The sequence below is a fragment of the Vidua chalybeata genome, chromosome 2 (assembly GCF_026979565.1).
Source record: "Vidua chalybeata isolate OUT-0048 chromosome 2, bVidCha1 merged haplotype, whole genome shotgun sequence".
NCBI classification, from domain to species: Eukaryota; Metazoa; Chordata; class Aves; order Passeriformes; family Viduidae; genus Vidua; species Vidua chalybeata.
In genome coordinates, this window is record NC_071531.1 from 38,221,555 (window position 1) to 38,245,879 (window position 24,325).

At 36.8% G+C, this 24,325-nt stretch overlaps 1 protein-coding gene across 7 annotated transcripts in view; it reads left to right on the forward strand.

The window, feature by feature from the left end:
- Nucleotides 1-24,325, forward strand: part of NALCN (sodium leak channel, non-selective) — a 229,627-nt gene that overhangs the window by 50,759 nt on the left and 154,543 nt on the right. For 5 of the 7 annotated variants that reach the window (XM_053935243.1, XM_053935244.1, XM_053935245.1 and 2 more), the window contains one exon: nucleotides 439-593. In XM_053935243.1, the coding sequence (XP_053791218.1) occupies nucleotides 439-593 (155 nt within the window). Of the gene's footprint in view, nucleotides 1-438; nucleotides 594-7,084; nucleotides 7,143-24,325 lie in introns of those variants that run through there. The other 2 variants (XM_053935249.1, XM_053935248.1) reach the window with 2 other exon arrangements.

Genomic DNA, 24,325 nt, shown 5'->3' on the forward strand with positions numbered 1-24,325 from the left:
CTAAGGAGTGTCAAAGCAAGCACAGGTAATGCCATTGTAAGTCAAAGTCATAGTCATACTACTGACTGCAGTTGAACACACTTGCAGGACCTGCAAAGGAAACATTGTCTTCAAATTGCATTAAAGAGCAGTTGGAGCTGCTGAATGTTAACTCCTCCATTTCTTGGAGACTCTCCATTTTTATGGGATCTCTAGACATTAGTATGAAATTTCTGCTGGTAGTAATTGTACTGTCATTACTTAAAGATGAAGTTTCAGGAGTGTGTTAGCTTGCCCTTTACAATAACTGCTTAATTAATGAAAACAGTGTATACCAAAGAACATCAGATAGTAAAAATAACAGCTGATGAACTTTCCCCTTTAGTTCTCTCACTTTCAAATATTTGGTTTTGCTATGGACTGAGTTTATGTAACAGCTTAATTTTTTATTTTTCACAGAAACGTGACCTGGAATAATTTAGCTATCCCAGACACCCACTGTTCCAGAGAGCTAGAAGAAGGTTACCAGTGCCCACCTGGATTTAAATGCATGGACCTTGAAGATCTGGGACTAAGCAGGCAAGAGCTGGGCTACAGTGGCTTTAATGAGATAGGTCTGTCCTACTGGTAAAATCCATTTCAGTCTCCATTTAAAACTGTTTTTGAAATGAATGGAACAGATAGCTCATGTCTGTGCTGAAAAGACATCAAGTGTAATCAGTATTCTGCTCAAGTAGAGCACATGCAAGAAGGAGAAGCTGTACTATTTGCTTTGCATTTTTGATATATTTTTACATTTCTTGGGATCCCAGGATTTAAATACCTTTAAAACACATCTTTATAAGGAGTCAACAGTTGATTATCACCAGTATGCAAATGCGATGACTAATTTCTGTTTTATTTCTGATTCATTTTAGAGCATAAAATCCCTTCTGTTTTTCTAATTTTAGTAGTAATTCCCATGAAAAAAAAAGTCTTTTTTTTATCCAGAATTACTTTGATAATCATCTTGTTACTAAGCAGAAGATATGAGAAAAAATGATACCATATATCTGTGGCAATCTTGATCCAAACTGTGTAAATCAAAACATCAGCCAGAAAAATGATTGTGAGTCAGACAGATTTTGCAATACAGGTGCAATTTGTGTTCTGTGTAAAACACAGCAGTTACCAGGAGAATACATTGTCTGACAGCTGCAATGTGTTGTGCCATCCCCACAAGGAAATAAGTGTAGAATACAAAAGCAGGAAAGGTGGCAAGAGCATGGGCAGCTATGGTAAGATCCACATTCAGATGGAAAATATGCAGTTATTATGTCAAAATATTGTGGCTATTTCACATTTATTGAGCAGACAAAGGTCCAACAGAAGCCTGCAGCTGTAAGTTTTCATTTCAGGACAGGTAGGGAAGTATCTTCAAGTGACAGAGCATACCCACAGGCTGAATTCTTTCTGATGCATGGCTTTGACTCTGATAAGGTTTTTTTTGTTTTATTTTTGATTTTTCTGGCTTGAGCTCCAGACTGTTATCCCAGCCTCAGCTGAATTAGAAGGTAATGGAAAGGTTTAATGACTGAAATCCAAAAAGTTTTTTTGAGTATTGAAAGCCTTTGTAGCTGAAATTGCTTCATTTGGTTCCTGAATATTCAGGTTTCTGGATATACACAATGAGCTACAGAATTTCAAGGAAGTCTCAGAGTCTTGCTACAAGTACTCTGGGATTCTTAAAAATTAATGAACAAAAACTGCCATTTATGTCCTTTCTTTTTACTTGTGAAAAAGGGACAAAAACCTGATTTCAGCCAAGCTACATTCTGTTCCCTCTGCAAGTCAGAAGCATACTGTTTGTTCCAGTACTGTTAGATGGATAACACCATAGATAGTACCAAATCCTCTATAATTTTTTTCTTCTGTAGATCTCAAAGGATAATCCTGTCTTATCTCTCAGTCAGCCTTCAGATTTACTGTCATTGCTGGATGAACATGGGCTGAGTTCACACTAGAACCTAAAACCATCCACACTCAAGTTCTGTAGTTCCAGGTAGTTTGGGAGGAGAGCATGAGATAGGGGTATTGCCAGAATAATTAGGCCTCAGATTGAAATCATCCTTCTTATTTTGTTATGAGAAAAGTATTTTTTGGCATTGAAGGGTCTTGTTCCAGCTGCCCACCCGGTCACCAGGGAAAACTAGTTGCACTGTCTTAGACAAGCTTCAGTGGGTAGAACGGTTGAACGAGACCCAGAGTGCTTAATAAAGGACACTAGCATTTTTTTAATGATGGGGGCAGGTTGGCGAAGACAGGTGAAATAGTTTGTCCATGGATGCCTTCAAAACAAGTTAAAAAAACAGGACTGAAACTCTGGTCTCCTGAGTCACAGTGGTATGTCTTATCAATATTTATTTCTGAGTATTGCATTTAAAAGGTCAGACATTGCTAATAGACCTAGGAGACTTATAATTGATAAGTTGTTTTTGTCTAGAAATAGGTAACCAGGATATAACACCCTTCAGAACAGTAGCCAGAAGTTAAATTGGATATCAATTGAAGGCTGATAACTAAAACACTGGGTAAGACACAGAAACTTTGTCAAAAAATGTTAAATAAGCTTCCTCAAATTAGGATTGTTACAAACAGGATTATAACCAGCAAATTCATCAATATTTTATAAATATCCATTTTGTGATGCACCTTTGTGTGTAGTTAACAGGTAAGTAATTAAATAAATATTTTCTGTGTAATTATACTATTTTTGTACTGTCATTGATATTTCATTTGCAGATATTATGATGCAGCCTGTCCTATTGGATCCTCAAATCTATCATTACAAAAATCACAAGAGCATAGCAGTTCAGCAGCTACTGTATAATTAGCAACTCTTAATTTGTGGCATATAAGTAAAAACTATGAATATTTGAATTTGATAATTTCTGTTATTTTTCTTCTCTTGAAAGAAAAAAGGAGGGATTCTTACAATTTTATTACCGGGTGAACACAAAGCTGTCCTAATCAGATAAAAGTTATTAGAGTTTTTAATATTGTGAATATGCAATTAGGTAGCTTCATATTTGGAAAATACCTTGATTTTGGCCATGCCCTGGTCCCATTTTTACTAGTGGCTTTGACTTTAAAGGATGAAGATTGGAAAGATGATAGTGTAAGTCTTGGTATTTATTTAAATAAATAAAATACATTTATTTCCCAAGTTTTCTATTTTTAATTTTGAGGTGTTCTATTTATCTGTTTTATGTATGTTTCCATGCAAATATATACGTATGGTTTAAGGAAGAACATAGTTATATAGTGAAGTCATCTTGTCAAGATAATTTAGGCCATCTCCTTCTGATGAGAAGCAGACTTCATAATCTTTCCAGGCAACTTATTGTGTTGCTTCATCGTCTGTCCTCTTAGGAAGATTTTCATAAAGTATAACGTGAATCTTTCTTCTTTATGGAATTTAAGATCATAATTTCTTATCTTATTCACTACTGGCATAGGCAAAACCTTAAAAAAAAAAAGCTTGTCTGCATCTTTCATTCTGTCCTCTTAGGAAGATTTTCATAAAGTATAACGTGAATCTTTCTTCTTTATGGAATTTAAGATCATAATTTCTTATCTTATTCACTACTGGCATAGGCAAAACCTTAAAAAAAAAAAGCTTGTCTGCATCTTTCATTATGCCTTCCATATGGCTCTAAATATTTCAGTCTTTTACAAGAAGACTTATATTTTATACCTTAAATTGTTCTTACTCTCCTTCTGAAGACCTTCTCTGGCTGATTCAGCACCTAGCTGAAATGCAGTACTGTCAGAATACCCCAGCAGAGGCATTATTTTATGTGCTTTTAAGCTCTGTTACAATTTCTACATCCCAGTGAGATGTTTTCTGTTTTCAGAATAGCATGTTGTGAGTGATTCATGTTTTTCTAATTTATTACAGCCCTTGTGTCCTGCTGAAAGAGCTGCCATCACTGTTTCCCATCCTTTACTTGTTTCTATATATATTTATTTCTACATGTAAACCCTTACATTTGTCTCTGTTGAACAGCATACTTACTTTTGTTTTTCCAGACTATTTATTCAATTTGCAAGATCTTCAGGTGTTTTAATTCTCTCCTCCTGATTACTTGCACCGCCTTTTAATTTACTTTTATCTTAAATTACATGAGTATAATTTATTTTCTATCAACCTGACCAAGAGTGAAAAAAAAAAAGTAGAACCAGACCAAGATTAGACTCTAGAATTTGGACAGTCTTTTTTTCTTTTTTTCTTTTGTTTGGCAGTGCTTCATTAATAGCTGCTCATAAGGACACCTAACAAATGGTTTTGCACCCATCACAGAGCAATGTCACCTAGTCTTATTCCTTTGTGTTGCCATGGTGAGACAATGTTAAAAGCCTTTAAAAGCCTTTTAAAATATGTAGTGTTTCCTTTCTCTTAACAAAACTTGCCTCCATTCCACATTTGTACAGCAATGATACAGGCAGATTCGTGCCATAGGTTCTCAAGTGCCTGCACCCTTTAATGTACATTAATTTACTTACACAAGATGCTTGTGAAGATCATTTTTCCAATGTGGGCCACATTAGCTTATATCTACAGCTAATGCCACTGTCCTTTAATGTACATATTTCTAGATTGCATGTAGAATTAAATAAACACCAATTAGTATTGCCAACTTTGCAAGTGTAATCTCTAAGTGTGAGTTAGCAAAATCCAGGGAAGTTCTGTCTGGCAGTAGCTCTGGAAAAGTTACAAGCAAAAGTCACAGAGGTCTATCTCATAACTGTTCATTAAACTGAATAATTAATGAAATATGAATCAATTAGCTAAGCCCCCAGAACCTCACAGCCTTTTTTTTAGGAAGTTCTGAAATGGGAGGAAGGAATAGTAAGGAAAGAAAAGCTCATCCCTCTAGGTGAGCTGACTTAGCTGTTTCAGGTTCCACCTGATGGGAGGCTACAGGAATTTCCTTCTTTCCTATAGTAAATTGCTTATGAACTCGGTAGAAACCCAAGTACCCTTTCCAATAGTTAGACACAGAACTTGACTTCTTAAGTAGGCATTGTTCTTACACAGTGTGAGCCTTAATATAAAATTGAATCTTTTATTCTTCAAGGTGCCTGGAAGATTTTTTTGAATGCTGTGGGGCTGAGTGGAAGTAAGAGAAAGGATGTGAATGAAAGGCTTGGCTGGCTATGAGGATGTGGGTAGCAAAATTCCTTACTATTGTCTATACCTGTATGGTACTGTCAAGCTCTTCTCTTTCTCAGACTTCTTAGCTGGTTTTGATTTTGGCTTCTATAAAAAGGTTAATGTTTTCTTCATCTTAGAACAGCCTTCAGCCTTGTCTCCCACTGAGAGCATCAGGTACATTCACAGCTAGCCTGTTTCTTATTTCTGATTTTATTCTCTTCTTCTCTGTATTTTTCCTAGCTATGTTTAATTGCATAGGGTGTAGTTGAGAGCGTGAAAATATTATGAAGTGTGTAAAAAAAGTTAAGCGAAATATTGAGAAAAATTACATTTTTTTGTGAACAGGCCACACTAATTGTAAAAATTATTAGTCATATAATTTTATTTGTTTAAGTATTTTCATCTGATATGCCAAAAAACATAAATATATTTGTTGAATTAAATAAGAGCATACAAGTCTTGGGAATTGGAGGGCTATGACAAGTACTTCTACCTTACATCTCACTGTTTATCTGTGTGCATCTACCTTTAGTCAATATTTAGCACATCAGCAACTGCTATCAGGGCCACACTAAGGATGCTGGCAGAGCTGTCTGTGTGGGTGATGTTGAAAAGGGTGCCTTCTAGATGCAAATGTGCCAGAATCCCCCCTGTTGTTGGATCCTGTACAGATTTCCTCCTTTACCTGCACTTTCCACACAGTACAGAGTCTTTCGCATTCAGGTTTTTGTTACATCAGCTAGTAATCATTCCACATGCCTCATGGGTGCAATCATCTGCAATCATCTACAGATGTAGACTTGCAGCACATCACTGATTTTAGTCTTCACATAATTTGGGAGAAGGTTTTTTCATGATTTAAAGTGTTACATATTGCTTCAAATAGTCTCAAAAGGAAAAGGAAGTCCCGAATAAAGATACCTAAAAATATTCTACAAAGTAAGCAAGAGAAGTTTTAGTCCATGAGAGATTGTTCTGAAAGGAGAAGATCTAATTCTATCCTTATCATCAACCCATCTACCAATTGCTAGGGCCTAATTGAAACTAATTACTTCTTGTACCTGCAAGGAATGTTCGACAAAGACTACCATAGAATGGTCATTTTTCGTATAGGACATAAACACACATATCCTATAACGAAAAAACAAACGGTAAGGAGTGCTTCAAAGCCCATATGCAAAGACTACATCTGTGTTAAACCTTACTCATCTTTCAGTAGAAGTACTGTTTGTTGCCACAGTGAGCCAGCAAAATCATCTGATTTTTTGATCATCTGAGGTTTTACAGGCCATAGCCTGTAAAACAACAACTGAGCTTTGGGTTTCAGATATTTCCTGCTTTTATTAAAAGGGCTTCTTCCTTATAATGTGGGACACAGAAATTATATATAAGGACCTTTTTAAAATTAATAACTATATGAAAAAAGTTTATCACTGTGAAAAATGTCTGCCATGGCTAGATTAAAAGTGAACCTAATTTAATGTTTGTGAAAGGAAACTTCACAGTGGAGTCAAATTTCCTCAATTCACTTATAGGTATTGTTTTAATAAAATACTCATGCAATGATCAAAATAACCCCTTTGTTTATGCACAAATTGAAATTTTATCTTCCAAACATGGGAGTTACTTTGGTTTTCTTACAAGTTCTCATAGCATGGGGAAAATACTTGTGTGTGTGCAACCCTTTGGCATTGCAAAGGCATTACTCTTAGACTGGAAGATTGGGTGGCATTAGGTCCATTGTTCAGAAGGAAAGAATTAAGATTAAGTTAATATGCTGTGAATCTGGATCTGCCACAATCCATTAAGTACATTTTCCATGAGAGACTTTAATGTTTCCAAGAGATTGGGTACCTAGCTCTTGGATTGGAATTCAGAATGGCCACAGAGTTTGTTGAGTGGTGTGATGTCATAAACACTTAAAAAAAATCTGGAGAAGGAAGGACCCTAAAATAAAAGCTGAAAAGTGAGTCTAAATCAGATGCCAAATTAGGTACTCCTAGAAACTTCAAGCATTCAGAGCTACAAGTCCACTTGTTTATGTGGACATCTATATGATTAATATGATGCAAATTCTTAAAGCTAAAGTAGAAGTGACCCATGCTTTTATATAGTAGTGAAGTGGTCAAAGCAAGAGACTTCCATTCTGGAAGGATGCCCTACTAACCTCTATGCATGGGCTGAGCAGAGCCTGGTTCCTTCCTTTTTTCCTCTGAGTCTGCAGCAGCAGGAATTCCCACTGCAGGCACCTTAGGAAAGCAAGCAACTGGAAGCTGTTTATATAGGGAGTTCTGTAAAGATTTGCTCCTCTTCTGTGAAATTATTTCAAATTTTTCTCCAGGGACCACCTCACCCCAAGATGGATAAAACCACTTTTAACATTTAGGAGGCTAAATGTTAACAAGGCATACCAAGATGAAAGAGAATGCTTGAAAATCTGACTTGACATTCCAGCTGCCACTGGATGAGAAAAGTGCCCTTCACTGGTGGCAGAAGCTGACCTTTTAGTTACTCTGTCACTACCCACCCACCTGACCCAGGCAGCTTGGCTCTTGATGGCAGTATCAGCAGCCACTTGGTATCTCCAGGTCCCTGGCATAGGCAAGAGGGGCAGGTGGATTATGATTGATTAGTTGTCCTAAGCAACTGACTTCTTTAACAGTTCTGAGGCTTCAATGTCTATGAAAAGCAGTTAATTATGGGTTGATGAACAGAATAAAATTTACATTAGCAGGTTATTTACTCAAAGTAGGAGATACAGCTGATAGTGAAAAGGATTGCACTCCCAACATGAGTCCTTCCTCCCGCCACTGCATTTCACACAATCATGTCTCCTGAATGATGCTGGTGTCACCTTGCACGGACATAGAGGGCCAGAAATGCAGATCAGCATCACCACCACAGCCCGAATCCCTGGGCTCTGAGTCACTTGGTATCTGGGATAATAGAAAGCAGTTAGGGGATGTGATTGTTTAGTCAGAGCCTCCATTTAATTGTACTCTTTAAACGCTGAAATGTTGAACTTTTACAAAGTAAGCATTGCTTCAATGATGATTTCACCAAAACTTTCAGTCAGACTCTTTTAATCTATGGATGATATGTATGCTTGATACATGTATTGAGTCTTCATGCTCTGTTTATCCTAGCAAGTATATCATAGTATTAAATACTTTGATAAACAGGTCAAATTTATTCCACTAATGCAGCTTTTTGATTCAGGCACTTTTCATGCACAGTGTCTAGTAGGAAGCCCTTCATCCATGACTTCGACCTGTGGAGTTATCATGTGGTAACATGACAAGTGATAGTGATGTTAATGTGTGAAGGTGTCAGAATGTAGTTAGAGAAGCCATTCAGACTGTCTAGTAATAAAACACATATTTTCTAAATGTGAGCCAAAATTACTTAAAGCATGCCCCATTAGTTCACTGATTGAGAAACCATTAGAAATCATTATTTCAAAAATGGTGATAGATTTTTTTTTTCCCCACCAGAATTCCTTCCTAGGCCTTGTAGACAGAGAGCAATAGAGCCCTGACACCAGCTGAGCCACTGCTGTGGATAAGTCTCCACTCAGTGAATTTCAATTATTTCTTTTATTGCCAATTAACATAGTATAATCACTCATTTGGATATTAAGAAATAAGGAAGGCAAACAGTTATGAGACGCTTAGGGAAAATGCCGTTTTAGCTTAGCTTCAGAAAGCTAAGCTTCTAAACAAGCTTCAGACCATCTTTCTATAAGGATTTTACCTACAAACCTCCTTTTCTTTTATGCTCTTCTGTACAATGTGTAATTTTTGCCATCAGGTGAATCAGAAAGCATTGGAAGCTCTGTCTTACATTATGCTTGATTGTGTTTCTGTTAGCATTAAATCTTGTACAGGTTACAGGTTAATATGTTTTAGATCAAATTTTTCTCACACTGAAATTTTCTTGATTCATCAAGTAGAAACATTTAGGGTAAGCTTGTCGCAAACCAAAGCAATAAACGTATAATATCCTTGATGATTTTTTTTCTTAGAAATTCAAGATTTTTATTCCGTTTGCCAAGTCATGACATTTTTGATGCCTTGTTAGTATGCTGTCTCTCATGATTTTATGTCATCTTAGGTGACTGAGTTACCACTTTTTCCTTTCCTCTAGAAGGCTTCTCGAAAGAATAATTAGAAGTTTCAGGCATTTTGGTCCAACCTTTCCCCAGTGCTGATATGCCCAATAGTTTAGTTGATTACTTGACCTTGAAATAAAAAAATAAAACTGATATAATCTTGAACTGACAAAACAAAGATTTTGCACTGCAGTGTGTATAAAATTCATTTTGCTACTATAGAATACTCAGACTTGTCTTAGAATAAAAATAATATTATTTCATTCTCAAATTGGTGCACCAAGAAAGGACTATTGCTTATGAGCAGAAACAAAAATGAAGACTAGGCAAACTTAATTTATCAAAGTGTGCTTAGATGACACAAATATTCCCAGCCTTGGCAGTGTCCATGGCCTATCTTGTACTGCATAGTAAAGCAGAGTCTGGTAATCCAACACCTTACAGACAACAGACATCAATATTTTTTTCCTTTGGCCTGTCCCCACATTCTGCAAGTTGACATTATGTTTTGATCCTATTTCTGCACCTTTTGGGTCAGAAATATTAGAAGGAGGTTTAAAATTAGCCACGTAATTTTCCAAGTGGGTCGTCAGTTCTGCAGTTTCCACAGCTGTGCTGTTGTGGGATGGGATGGTCCACTGCTTCTATGGCAAGGATGTCCCACCTTATGTTTGTCCCTTGACCCCCTTAAATGAATGCTTATGGTTTATTTCTTTATGAACTTTAGCTCAGCTCCAAATAGAGGTGTCTATGTTTTATTTAGATACAGTGCTGTGAGAACATTTGTGCTGCTACATTGGCAGGGCCCAAAGACACTCATAATGGGTTGTTGACTCCACAAAAGTTTTTCTTCATTTGGTGATGACTCTGTCTGTCCTCATTATACCTGTATTCTCCATTTAGATGTAAGTTTATTTGAGGTTTCATAAACCTTATAATCACACTGTGTCTTAAGGCATTTACCAGGATGACTGGCTAGCAGCAGCCTGGTTTTAGAAATGCTGATATCCTCAGTATGGAGGTTTCTGCTGAGCAGAAACTGAGGGATTGATTGGCCCTTATTTACTGACTTCCCTTGGTCATAAATATATATATATTGTTTATCTTTTGTAAATCACTTGCTCCTGTAGCCTGACAGGACAGAGATCACAACCCTCTATTAACTATATATGTAAGTGACTATCCCTATAGATACTTTAAAAATGCAGTTTTTCTTACACAGTAGTTATGGAAAAGGTTTATAAAAAGCAGGCCAGTGCATGTGATTCACGATTTCTTCCTGCTAAAGATGTGATATGGTAGTCACCAAACAATGTGGCACTGACAGAAATTTTAAAGTGAATGGCAATTAGCTCTGCTTAGCAAAAATTCTATGGCACATGGCAAAATTGTTATTGCTATAGTACTGAATAGGCCTTTCAACCCTGAATATTAAGTGGAAAACCAGTGGGCTTTTACTAAAGGTTATATCTCAGCTAGTGAGCTTGCATGTCTGAGGTCTTGGTTCTGTATACTGTGTCTGTTGCCACCTACTGTTGTGACCCTATACCAGTATTCATGCTTGATTTTTGTGGGAGAAAGAACCATGATATGTGGACAAGAAGGCAACTGCTGTCCCACTTCCCTGTAGCTAAGGCACCATTGTCCTGCCACTCCATAGCACACACTTACTGCTTAAACTGCTTGTATTGTGCAGGTCCACTGACATGACTGATATATAAATATTGGCTGTTAATCACGGTCACAGTTAGCACTTTGCATTTCTGTGTTAGGGATACCTAAACCCACAGAGGATACTAAGACAATACTTCTGATTTTGGACAGTGGAAGAAGTGGCCTGAATTAAAAAACAAACAAGCAAACAAACAAAACCAAGAAAAAAAACCTGAACAAAAAGCAAAACAAAAACCCACACCCAAACTAATAAACAAAAAAACCCTACCAAAACAACAATAAAAACCCCCTTCCTTAATATTTGATATTCCTTCAATTTTCTCAGTTAAGCCATTATTGTTTCCTAGTTAATTAAGACTTTTTAAGCAATGGATTAGGAAAAAATTGCACAAATAATGTCTGTAGAGTTGGCTCTTACATTAACAAATGGTATGTGGGAGGTTGTAGAGTTTGGGAAACTTAGAGGAATTTGAGCAGCCCTCCAGAATTTTAATTTATTGCTGTGTTAATCCCAAAGTAATTGAGTCTTGCATTAAACCAGGCAATCAGGTGAAACTAATGTGAATAGATTAGTATAGTTGTACTGACAGTCACAGAAAACTTTACTGCTGCTGAGAATCTTCAGTGGAACATTCTTTCCCCTGCCATTTCAGGGTGTTCTGTGTTAGTGTTGGTAGCTAAATGGAATCTATATGGAATGGAAGCTAAATGGGATCTATAATGGAATAAAACAAATTTCCAGAAAACTTTACTTTTTCTTTTGTTCTCTATTTTATTTGTAATTGCAGACCTTTCCTGGTGGGCATCTTTTGCTACTATATCTATTTCGATACATCACCTGTGTTGTTATGGTATGCTGCACAGAATTTAATCACCTGTCCAATGTCTGTACTGTGCACTTCCTTCTATTTCTCTTTCATTCCCATCTGCTCCTGGTAATGCAGAAAGAGGTTTTTTTGCACACTGAACCAGTATATTTTGGCTAGATTTCATTTTCAAAGTAATTATTTTTGAAGTTTCCTTTATAATATGCTATCTGTAGTAGATAGTATATAGTATATATACTATATATTATCTAATATGCTATCTAATAAATACTTGTGTTACAGTGATGACAAAGATGACAGTGTTAAAAAAATAATAATTCATACTTGCTGATGTTAGGTAAAAGGCCCATAAACTGTCATTGATCATAAGCTGAAAAAGGTGACAGAGCACAATGTGGCAGAAAGGCAGACTTATTAGAAGGGTATAAGAAAATAAAAGTTGAGGCAGATTAAATGCAAGTTTTGCATCATGTTAGGTTTTTTTGAACTGTAAGCTATATCACCTCAGATGAATTGATGCCTTGTTGGGAAATGTGGTGCCGAAGACATTGCTACTGGCTCTGCAGGATCCAAGCTCTCAGAGGGCGCCCCTAGCTGGGGACAACCTTTGCACTGCATCCCCTGGAAATCCTTCAGTCTGCCAGTGCCCACTGCTGCTGTGTGTGACTTACAGGCAGTGTAAATACTATTTCCACAGTGGCCTTCTCAAGCTTACTTTCTACTGCCCCTTCTCTAACACAGCAAGGCCTCCCAGCATGATTTTATGATACATGGACTGTGAAGGCAGAGGGGGAAATTTGCTTTTGTACTGCTGCTACAGTTTATTTACAATTCCTATGGAAAGCATGAGATAAACCACTCAAGTCTATTATGTACATTTATTTTTCCCCTAGTGCAGAATGGTAACCAAAGGGTTAGATAACTTTGAGAGGCTAAGTAAAGCAACAAAGGGACACACATGTGCTAGGAATACCATGGTCAAAGGGGAATAAATGCAAACTAAGATCATTTCCTTAATGGGGATTTTCTAAGAAAACAAATAGAAAGAGCTGCTTCAAGCAAAACCAACCTCCCAGCCCACCAGTTTTCACTCTGCATGAGAGTTGAAGAAAGGCTTATGTCAACGACAATAACTATTTGTGTGCATAGCTACTCCACAACTCACAATCTGACAAGGAATGAAGAACAATGTGAAAAATAGAGGAGTTAAAGGTGTGACAGGTGTGTAAACAGCCTAGAAATACGAGGTGTGACTAATTTCAGCCATGCTAAGGAGCAGAAAACTCTTCACCAACAGACAGAGAATGAAGTCAAGCAATTAGAAACCTGTCATTCCGAAGAAAATTAGATCCTATTGGTTTAATTATCAGTCAGTGCCAGTAAGACAATATAGCGCTGCATAATGAAAGCTGCAGTTACCAGGTTGTAGAGGTAATTGTTTTCACAGAGGAAGATTTTCACTTTCAGACAAGAGTTGCAGGATGTGACCGGTTTACAGGCTTTGACCTTCAGCACTTGTGTAATGCGTGGGACATGTGGTTTTTACCTTGTCTCCTGAGATTTGATGATTTTATCCTAGACATGATTTTCATAAAGTTGGTGAAAATTAGCAAAACCACCCACTAGAAATACAATGTGCAATACTCATGCAACATGCCCTCTGTTACTGTAATTAGAGCAGTTTACTGAAGAGGGTCCCATGGAGAGCTAGGCTGGAGTAATGATACTCAAACCAATATGGCTAGATGTCATCCTCCCTTATTGTCTAATTTATCCATATTTTATACCTTATAGCCTTACATAATACAATAGCTAATTAACATTCATTAGCTAACATAATATGATTACATATACAAGTCACTTATTGATTGGCTGCTATACTACAAGCATCTGATCAGGTTATAGTATGTGACAGTTTTCAGCATCCAGCATTGACTATTGTATTCATACAAAGCTTATTGTCTTTTCAAGGATGTCCTAAATACTTCTAAAGTAACTAAAGTATCTCTGTAATCTGCAGGCCAGGGTTGTCCAGTTCCTGCAAAGAAATACCATCAAGGATATCATGCCCTTGTTCCATGAGAAATTCCTCTACAGTTTACCAAATAATTTTTGATTTAAGACCTTTGATTTGATAACACAGGGCCAGCTTCCAGCTTGACTTTCCCACTTCTACTGGGGAATAAGAGGAAATAATGCTATTCCAGAAAATCTAATTCACAGATGGCTACTCTAGAGGAGGGAGCACACACAGAGCAGCAGCTTAGGTGTGACTCTCCAGCACATCAGCTTGTCTGTGGTAACTGGCTTCATACATGCTGCTACCCTGCGGCAAATGTGTAATGCTATGCTCCTTTTTCATTAAATAGTGCACAGTCTCACCTTATTACTCTATTACTCAAATATTTAAATATTTAATGTTTGTTTTCCCAAGTGCTTTTTCTCTATTGTTCTTAGAGACTTTCAGTAGCTACTATATTCTACTCCATTGTCAATATCATGACATTGCCGCGTGAAGAAATTCTTCTTACACAATATCTAGTATGCATTGAGTGGTAATGGAAAAGATCTAGGGTACAAGCTAAAAGAAAAGTATAATATTTTGTATCTGCTGTGAAATATTGAAATACTTCTTTAAAAATTGCAAGACCGTTTACTTACAGTTACTGCCTTTCTCATAGCAACTGGGAAAAAATAAGAATGTCTTGAAAGACCAAAATCTTATCTAAGAATATTAAATACCTTGTGTATTCTTTACTCTGATCATAAGTTTTGGTTGTAAACAAACTGAGAGCTAGATCTTCCAGTATCTAGCAGGTGATCTGACTAAATCTTTTGAATAAATCTTAAATACATCTTACAAATAGTTACCACTTCTCTATTACTCTATACTTAGGACACAGTGTTGGGAAATGCATCTTGATCTCTTTGCCATAGGGGCATTTTTGTTCTATGAATTGTTTCACTATGCAAATAATTGATATTTTTCCTAAAATATCTACAGATATTTTCAGTCAACAGACTTCTTAATTGTTCTAGCTGCTTTGGAAGTACTCCTTAATATTGAGCAGATTTTAAGACTTTTTGAAGATAGGCAATTCTGTCTCCAGGGAAGGTCTAACTGGCCATCTTGAGAAATGTCAACATACATGTCCTACAGTCAGCCTTTTCCACTCGCATCCAAAAAGTCTTTTAGGTTATCCTCTACTTTTCCAACAAATCTGTGCTATTGCCACCTTGCTGTGGAGAGTACCATAATGATCGCTACTTTGTCTCATTTCATTGTTGTATCAACCCTCAAGTATCTCAGTTCACATCTGAAAATGAGTTAGCCATACAACAGTATGACCTTTTTCTTTCCAATATGAAGAATATTGCAGTAACTAAGCTCCAAATTTTGGCACTTAACTTAAACAGCTACAGTGAACTTGAATGACTTTGAGCTCATTTCCAGCTAAGCTAAGTTAATGATACTGAAAGAATTAAAAATCTTTCTTGCATAAAATTCAAAAAAGTTAAGACAGTTAGAAAATCTACTGTCAAAAGACTTTGTCAGTCCTAACTGAGAAAGGGGCATATAACTGTTAATGGAGCATAGATGCTCTGTGGTAATATGTACAAGATAAAAACTTCAGAAATCTGTTCTATATCTCGAGGAGCTGACTCTACACACATAGCTGGTTCATCTTGACAGAAGTTACCCAGGGGCTGACAAATTCAAATAAGATAGATTAGTCACAACAGGACTTCTGTATGTCTCTTCTGATAAAATGTGGTATTATTTTCTTCCAATTACCTGCCTGTGGCAGGTTTTGCATGGTTTTTTATACTGGTATGTGTACTACTTACATATCCTTCTGTATTAGCCATTGCTGTATTGTACATGTTTGTTTTTTTTTTTTTTTTTTACATTTACATTTAACATTCTTACATTTGTTTCACATCTGATGGTTTTAGGCGTTTTAATCAGAATTCTGAAGTTAAGTGACAATTAATTAAATGTCTACCTGCCTCTCTCTTTGAAGCAAAAAGCTTTAGTTAAATTACTGTTTAATCTAGAGCAAAGTCCATATGCGTTTTCTTTCTCCTATTTTTTTTTTTCATGTAGAATCATAATTCTGTAATTACCTGGATGTTTTCGTTTTGTCCTTATTATCAAATACAAAACTATGGAGCAATAATGAGGATTCATGGAAGGGTAGTAGCAATGAATGGAAATTGCATACTTTGAAAAACATTTAAAAGTTCAGCACTCTACCATTATTATACCATAGCCATGAATATGTATTTTGCTGACATTCACAAAGCAAGGTGGTAAATGCTCTGGAAATAGCTGAGGATATTGACTGCAGTCATTTGAGTATTAAGAGAAATTCTGAAGCGATTGTGGAGTATCACAGGAGAATATTGGTTTTGAATAGTTGCTCTAGGAAGGTTGTAGGATTAATTTAATAGATGTCTGTATGTTTATTTCAAAATCAGATTAGCCTTTATAGGCTTCTACCTGGTAATTTTATCCACTGAAGAATGCTTCTTCTACTGTGTCCTTATTCAAACTGTGGTTAACCTGTTTTCTACAGCAGTTTCACAGGTGTCTTAAACCTATGTGAAATAAACTCTTTTAGTTACTTCATAGCTCTCTGTTTCTATTCTCTGCTCAAATACTTTACCAAATTTTTCAGATATGATGCTTTATGTTATACCAGACAAACAAGTCTCTATCAGCATGTCTTGCTCCAGATGTTTCCTGATTTCATTAATTCCTTAGAAATACAATGAAATCCATAACACACATGCTTTCATGGACCTGTGGACTCTTAATATCTTCAAGAGCTGTGACCTCTTTTTCTTTTTTTTTCCTCCCTTCTAAACACATGCTTGGTTCCTTCAGTCCTTAAGTAGTCTTTCATTTCAGTTAAATAATAGAATTATAAATAGATTTGACCTGCTATGCTGACAGCAGCTTTTAGAGTGTTCAAATTGTTAATGCTTCTGCAGTGAACATTTTTGACCAAAGTATAGAGATATTGTTAGTTTTATATGCAATTCATTTTCCACAGACAGATGCACAACTGCACCTGTGTCCACAGTGTCCTCAGGCACAAGGGGGAAGGTGCAACTCAGGAACTGAGTTTTCACTGGAGAATTTCAGTGCAGTTCAGAGTAAACATGTACTTTGTAACAAAACCAGATACTGTACTAAAGAATTATGTTCCCCAGCTGTTGTGCAGTACTTTATTAAATCAGCTACATTGCTGAATTCTTCCTGCGCAGACCACAGTGTTAATCCTTCCTGCATAACTTCATTTGAAGCATTCTTAGAAATCTCTGTCAGGAGGCCAAAGAAAATGAAATTTTATTTTTGTATTATTTTCTACTTGAGGATTCAGCCTGTGTTATTTAAAACAACTGGGCTCTCTTGAATTTAGGATTTGGTTTGGCCTTGTTTTTCATCTAGTAAGAACCTTGGTGATGCTTTTGTCTACTCCTTCTTGCGACCATAGGGAACTGTGTCATATCCATTCTTCTTGGAAGTGTGAAGTCCCGACTTAGGAAAATAGGCAAAACAAGATTAAAAACTCTTTCAGGACTTCATTTCTCTCTGATGATTGGAAAATACCTGAATTCAGCCTACCTCAATTTCATGTCTACTTGTTTCAATGCCGGTATTATCCTTTGCCTTTATTTATGGCCAGAGACAAGTACTTAGTGCTATTTTGCTCTCTGTGTGTTCTGTTTCTTGTGAGGCTGAACTTGGGAACTTCATACTGCCATTGGTTGTATTCACACTTGGATATTTGGCCATGTATCTTTCAGATGCATAGTGCTGCTGAGCCGTATACTGTGGAAATGTGAACCGTGGAACTGTGTCAAGGGAAGGATTTCCATTAATAAAATCATCTACTTGGTATTGGCCTTTGGTCTGTAAACAATATGATGTGAACTGACAGGTGTTTACAATGCTGTAGCCTGGTCCATTCTAGAGCTGAGTGGTTGATATTCATATGTACAGGAGTTGGTTTTGATCTCCACTGACCCATGTGACCCTAAAGCATACATTCAAAAATATGAGACTTTTCAGTCTCCCGAAGTTTCTGTGAGCATTGTGTCACATCCTGCTGTTGCAGCCCACCAGGGATGTGATTTCATAACCCAGTATAGAAGGAATGCATGGCATGTGGGAATGTCAGCCAGTGGAAGATGCCGAGGATGTGAGCCTATTTGGAATAGTGCTAAAGGTGTGTGCCGGGGTTGGAGTGAGCCAGGCTTGGTGCAGGCACATCCATCCAAAGAAAAGGTCAGGGAGCTGAAGCTACAGTGTTTCACTCCGTAAGTGCCCACAGGAAAGCTACTTTGCAGTAGCCTCAGGCTGTGGATTGACATGTGATGAGGGCACATGGATGTGTTGCTGTCAGTGTCACTGAGGGTGGTACAGAATGCTGAAATTATACCAGCTTAATGCCTTTGGGACAATTTTATGCTGGAAAGAGAAGAGCAGACCTGCTCTGGTGCAAGTTGGGGTGCAGACAGGCAATGCCAATTAAGGTGTTCAACATTTCATTACAAAATGAAACCCTCAAAGAAAGGGTGATTTTAAGGGGCAGATTCAGCTTATAGCACATCAGTACCTTGTGTCATATAGCTGTGGTGCTTTTAACACAGTAGTCAGAGACTTACAGAGTTAATTTATCATTAAATCATGTCCTGCATGACATTTTATTTATTCACTGTGATTTTTAAGTCTCTTACTTTACAGAAGTTAGAGCCACAACCTATGACTCATGAATGCTTCCTTTATGGAAGAAAGATAAAAATGTTTTATTTGCTGAAAAATATGATTTAACCAGTTCAGAAGCAATAGAACTTGGGTCGGCACCATCACTCCTATGACAGTTTCCAGGCAAAACCCTAATGCAAGGTGCATTTTGAATTTTGATCTTCATTTCTTTGTAGTGTCTATGTGCAGCCTAAACAAATACAGATTACTTTATCCATGTTAATATATTTTTTTGTTTTAATAACTAGTAAAGATATGATGCTGCACTGGCTTTAGAGAATTCTTTATTGCTGTAAAATTGGAGAAAATTAGTATGATCCTAAAGAAGATATCTATTTGAAGGTCAGTCTCATTGCCAGGCCACTCCAGGACTGAGTTGCATGTTTCTATCTTATTTCTTATAGATGTTTAGCTGATGTGTTCTTAAAGAGCTCCAAGGAGACAAACTCTCAGTTATTCCAGTGCTTGTTATTGTCTGCTAGCAGTTGTTTCTTCTCTATTACAGTTATCTCTGACTTGAGCACATGAATCCTACTAACAACATTTAGTTGGTACTTTTGCAAGCTTCTTAGGAAAATATCTTGAAAGGGTTTTAGTGCCAGGGTACCAGAGATCTGCCTGACAGTCAGTTTTGGAAGCAGATATTGATTTGAGGTCCTCCTGTTGCATTTGTCTTCATTTAGGAAGCCCATTTCCAAGAGATTGTAGAATTAATGAGTCTGGAAACAGTTGTGCTTTTTTCTCTTGCCTGCATCTCATAGTATTAATCTGTGGGTTTTTGTATGTCGCAGGCAATTTAGTAAGTGTTTTGCAAACACCATGTTGATAAAATATACCGTTTTCCCAGCATCTTTTATGTTTTTTGGGGACTTAAATGGTAGAATCTCAGAACCATAAATTTAACTCTGTTTCTACCAAAGAAATGATAAATTTCTCTTTTGCTTCAAGTAGCATTTAGGCCAGGGTTGAAAATTTTTAATTTGTGCTCTTCCGTGTCTCAAAGAATTTGACTATATCCAGCTGTCTGAACATCAGCTCACATCCCTGACTTTAGGCAGTGTGATTTAAAAATTGGGAACATAATTTTCTTCTCCAAAATATTACAGAAAAATACTGGCAGAACTTACAAACAAGGACCAGGATTTGTTTCTTGTTATGAAAAATATGGGGCCATAATGTAACAACATAAAATTTCTACCCAAGCCATGGTAGGATTTGCAGACACATTGCTGAGGACAAGAATATGTTTATAATGTCCAGCAGCAAATATCCTTACGTATGCTTTTAGAGGTGCCTTTGACTTCAGTGAAGGGAGTGGATAGACTTCCAAAGTTGGCTTTTTTTGATTGAAGAGTAGACAAAGAGGTAGTCACTGTGAAGTAAAAGGCAAGAAGAAAATCAACCATGAATTTATGCATAGTACTTGTTTGCACCTTCAGATCTAAAAGCTCTGATTTTATTTCACCCACTGAAAATTATTTTCTTATGGAAAATGAGATCTCTTTACCTTATCCTTTGATAAAAAAATTGCTCAGAGTAGGTCTGATGTGTATTTCTTGTGAAACTGCTTCAATGAGCAATGCCAAAACTTATTTTTTCATACACAGCCCTTTTTTTTCAAACCACATATTGTTCATATGTCTCAGTACAAAATTTCCACTTCAGTAAAAAGCTTTGAAGAAAAAATATGTTAAATATCATTGGTCTGTAGAAAATTAATGCAGCTTTGAGTCAAAGCACACCTACACAAAGAATAAACATCTTTGCAGGTAAACTTGATGCTGAGAAAAAAAAAAGAAAAAGGCCTATCTGAGAAAAAAAACTCACATTGATTTATTTGACAGTGAGAAATCCCAGAAATTTCTGTTATGGGTGTGTGGGATTTTCAGTAGCGCATAAATATCAGAAAGAAGTTCTGCAAAAGCAGATAATACTGAAAACAAGGTTTGAACAGAGTGTATTAAAACTTTGGAAATTCTCTCTCCCAAGAAATACCTGGCGGTTTATACAGTTTTTCTTGCCAAATGTTTTGATTTTCATCTCCTAATAAATCTACCAGCTGCTTTAGTCCATTAGTGCTAGTCTTCCAAGAATTCTTTTGATAATCAGTAGATCTCTGGTCATGCAAATACTTTAAGACAGTCCAGAATAAAAAAAGTCAGATGTTACATGAATTAGTTTTCTCTCCAATTTAGTATTTTGTTTTCTGAAGGAAAGGAAAAAAAGTTGATGGCTTTTTGCTGACATCCATGTATTTTTTTATTAAAAGAAAAAAAGGTGCTTTCTCTTTTGACACCCTGCTCTTTTAAAATCAGAAATCTTTAAACTTGTTTCATCTTAGACATTGATTTTGTCGCTGCTTGAGGAAAGTCTCAGAGTCCCTAACTTAATACAGCCATCTCTGAACCAGGACAATATGCTTATCTCATAAAGGTGCTGTGGGATTCAGTGTGCTATCGGCTCACTAAACCACTTGTCTGTGTCTCCACACTCTCTCTTACTGCGTGTATTAGGATAGTGGGCAAACCAGTCCCTCACATCAACAAAGTAGATGAATTATTTTCCTTCTAGTGGCATGTAAAAGGCACCAGGGAGTACTTAGTAATAGAGTCAAGTCAAGTCATTGAATGAGTTTCATTTGGGTTTTCTTGAAACAGTCAATCATAGAGCTCCTTCCTTCCATTTAGGAGGGGAAGTTATTGTCTCTTCAGTTGGTTTAGTCTGTTAAGATGCATTTGACACTGTATATTTGCTGTTGTTATTCAGATGTGTGGAGGCTAATGAGATTTCTAACATGTATCGGTTTTTATAATGTCTACTTAACCAGCTTTACTGTCTGTTATTTTTTCTTAGAGAAATGCATTGATCTAAGTGCTGTTACTGTCTTATGTTCATTGAATGCTCAGCAGGTCTTGTTAGTTGGGATTTTCTACTGTTGCCCTTTGGTGAAACTTTTATACAAGAATAAAATCTCGTTCAGATGTGCACTATAGCTGAAGCAAATCAAATTGGGATTCTTGGGGAGGGGGGGATTTTTAAAAGTGTATTATTCAAGATGACAGCAGTTTTACTACTGATCGTGGTAAAATCTCATGCACCTGCTTTTGAAAATGTAATCCATTCAAGAGAAAGGCGCTGACCTCTTCATTTTAAGAGAGCAAATACATCCTCAGAGAGGTACCTATAATTCACAGGTGATGCCCAGAGGAACCAAATGAAACTGAAATATAGTCTTAGGACCAAGCAGCTTTGCTGTTTCATGATTGTACTTAAAATGAATAAGATTGCTCTTTCTGTCACTATTGGGAAACCTAATGCAACAAGTGAATAGTTTTGGTTAACAGTCTATAAAACTCAGTGCTGAATTTGCATGCTTTATGTCAAAGGAGATTTGCATACTTTGTTTTCTGTCTAACAAAGTAATCCGTCGCTACCTTGTTTTTAATAGTCATTGCCAGCATTTGGCAGAATGGCAATGCAAATACGTAAGATCTGTACTAAGAATTCTGCCTTAGACTTTTCTCTTTAGTATGATAACTCTTAAAGTGTTCATTAAATTTGAAATGTAACAATTTGGGGGAATTTCTAAATTTTGATTTCTGGGCTGCCACTTTTACTCTATAAATGTGTCTACATATGTAATGCATTTTAAAAGAAGTAATAGTCCTATAAAAAGATGGTTCATTTTCAAAGGAATAATTTATTAAATTATAGCGATTCCTCCACTGAACTTTTTTTATGTTATACAGTTTTGTCATAACATTTACTGTAACAGGCATTGACTCCACTATGACTGTACTTGAAATCAGAGGCGTTTGGAAAGACTGAAGTGGAGGCTGGCCCATCCTCACAGCGTTCATCACTCTTAAAGCCAAGGCCTAGGGATTTCTGTATTCTTGGTTTCTAGATCTGAAGAGTGTCTTTACAGTTTGATCAGCAAAAGCATAGCTATGGCAGTGTCCTGCTTCTAGGCTTCAGCCTGAAGCTCTGCCCATTCTGTTAAAGATGAGACCCCAGAGATCTGAGAAAAGTTGTGTCCTTAAGAATACTCTCTAGAGCAAAGGAGAGGTGGGAGGCTTGACTGTGCTGCAGAGCTTCCAGCTAGCTGTGTGTGCTGCAGCTCAACATTTACTTGATTCTCATCAGCTGCCACTAAATTTGTAAAGTTGCCTCCCCACACTCACAAAAGTGATTGTAAGACAGAGAGTATATTAGTCCTACAGCTGTCTAATTGCCAAAAGAAAAAAGCAGACAGTATTTCTGCACATAAAGACAGCTTATGAGCTCTGTTGACATTTTGGATCCATATTTTTTAAGTTATTTATGAATCTATAGCTATTTTAATAAAAAAATATTAAAGAAAAGCAGATATAAATGCTGTTCTGGCTAAATGTCCATAAACAAAGCACACATAAAGTCATTCTGAAGAATGTTCATCTTTCTTTACACCTTGGACTTGTTCAAAAATGTAAAGCAGATTTCTCTTTTCAAAGCATAAAATATTACATCAGGGAGCTTAAGTACTATCACATGTAAGACATTAATGGTGCAAGACATTAAAACTAAGAGTGGACTTCTTTACCCACTCCTATTTAACCCTGTGCACTCAATACATGTGGCCAGCATTGCTACATTCATATTGGTAAGCTGACTTCTGAATATGGAACACATTTCTAAAATACCTGGAAATAGTGTAGACAAGTCCATTTTTTCTTCCCAGAGGTTGACTGGTTTAGTTGAGGTGTTAGGGCATGGGTTGGACTCAATGATCTTGAAGGTCTCTTCCAACCTAGTGATTCTGTGAATTCTGTGGTTTTCATTACTTTTCATTACTAAGTCTGTAGATCAGACTGCATTGATCCTAGAACTTATATTTGCAGTGTTTCTTTATCTCCATATTGGTGCTTTTATCTGTACAGTCTCTGTTTATAGTCTTTTCTTATACATAAAAGCTTCATCTTCTCATAAGCAAATAGATTTTCAAAATGAAGAATCAGTGACACATCACTACTGTATATTTTAAGTCACTATGCTTAGCAAGGATTAAAAGACTGTGTTCAGACTGGCAGTGTGGGTTTTTTCTGCTGTTGTAAATCAGTTTTTCAGCAGCTTAGTAACAGGAAAATGGCCCTGGGGCTTGAGGTTTCAACAGAGAAGAGCATTGGCATGTTTTGAGGTTTTTTTTTCTTTTCCTCCTCATTTCTGCTGGCTGGCAGACTGGCAGGTGAGAGATGATTTGGGAAAGTAAAATAGGTTGCTCACTCAGGGGCAAGCAACCCCATGAAGCCATTCAGGATTAGTTGATTTTTTAGTTGATTTCAGTCCTGCCTGCCAGCTGCTTCCCAGAGCTGTAACAATTTTGTCCTTGCATTTCTGGACAACTTTTAGTCCTTTCTAGTTTCACTGAAGCAATAGTGTAAAACACTTGGAAAACCCTGACCGCATCCACTGTTTTACAAATACCTTAATATTAAAAGATAAATTAAAAGGTGACTGGTCAATTGAAATAACTATGCCCTGAAGAAACATGCAGCTTTGTTACTTTATGAGTGAAGGTAAGCAGGGACAGAACCAGGCATGCTAACATTTCCATAGCTGAGGCAGAGGTCATTCATTGCTTTATGGGCAGTCACTCACAGAGCCGTGTTATGGAAGGCTGCCTTTCAGCGTGCAGCACAAGAGAGTGAAATTAGACAGCAGCACCTGCCAGAAGGCGGCTTCGTTTTGCAGGCAAATAGGAAAATCAATCCTTTTGCCGG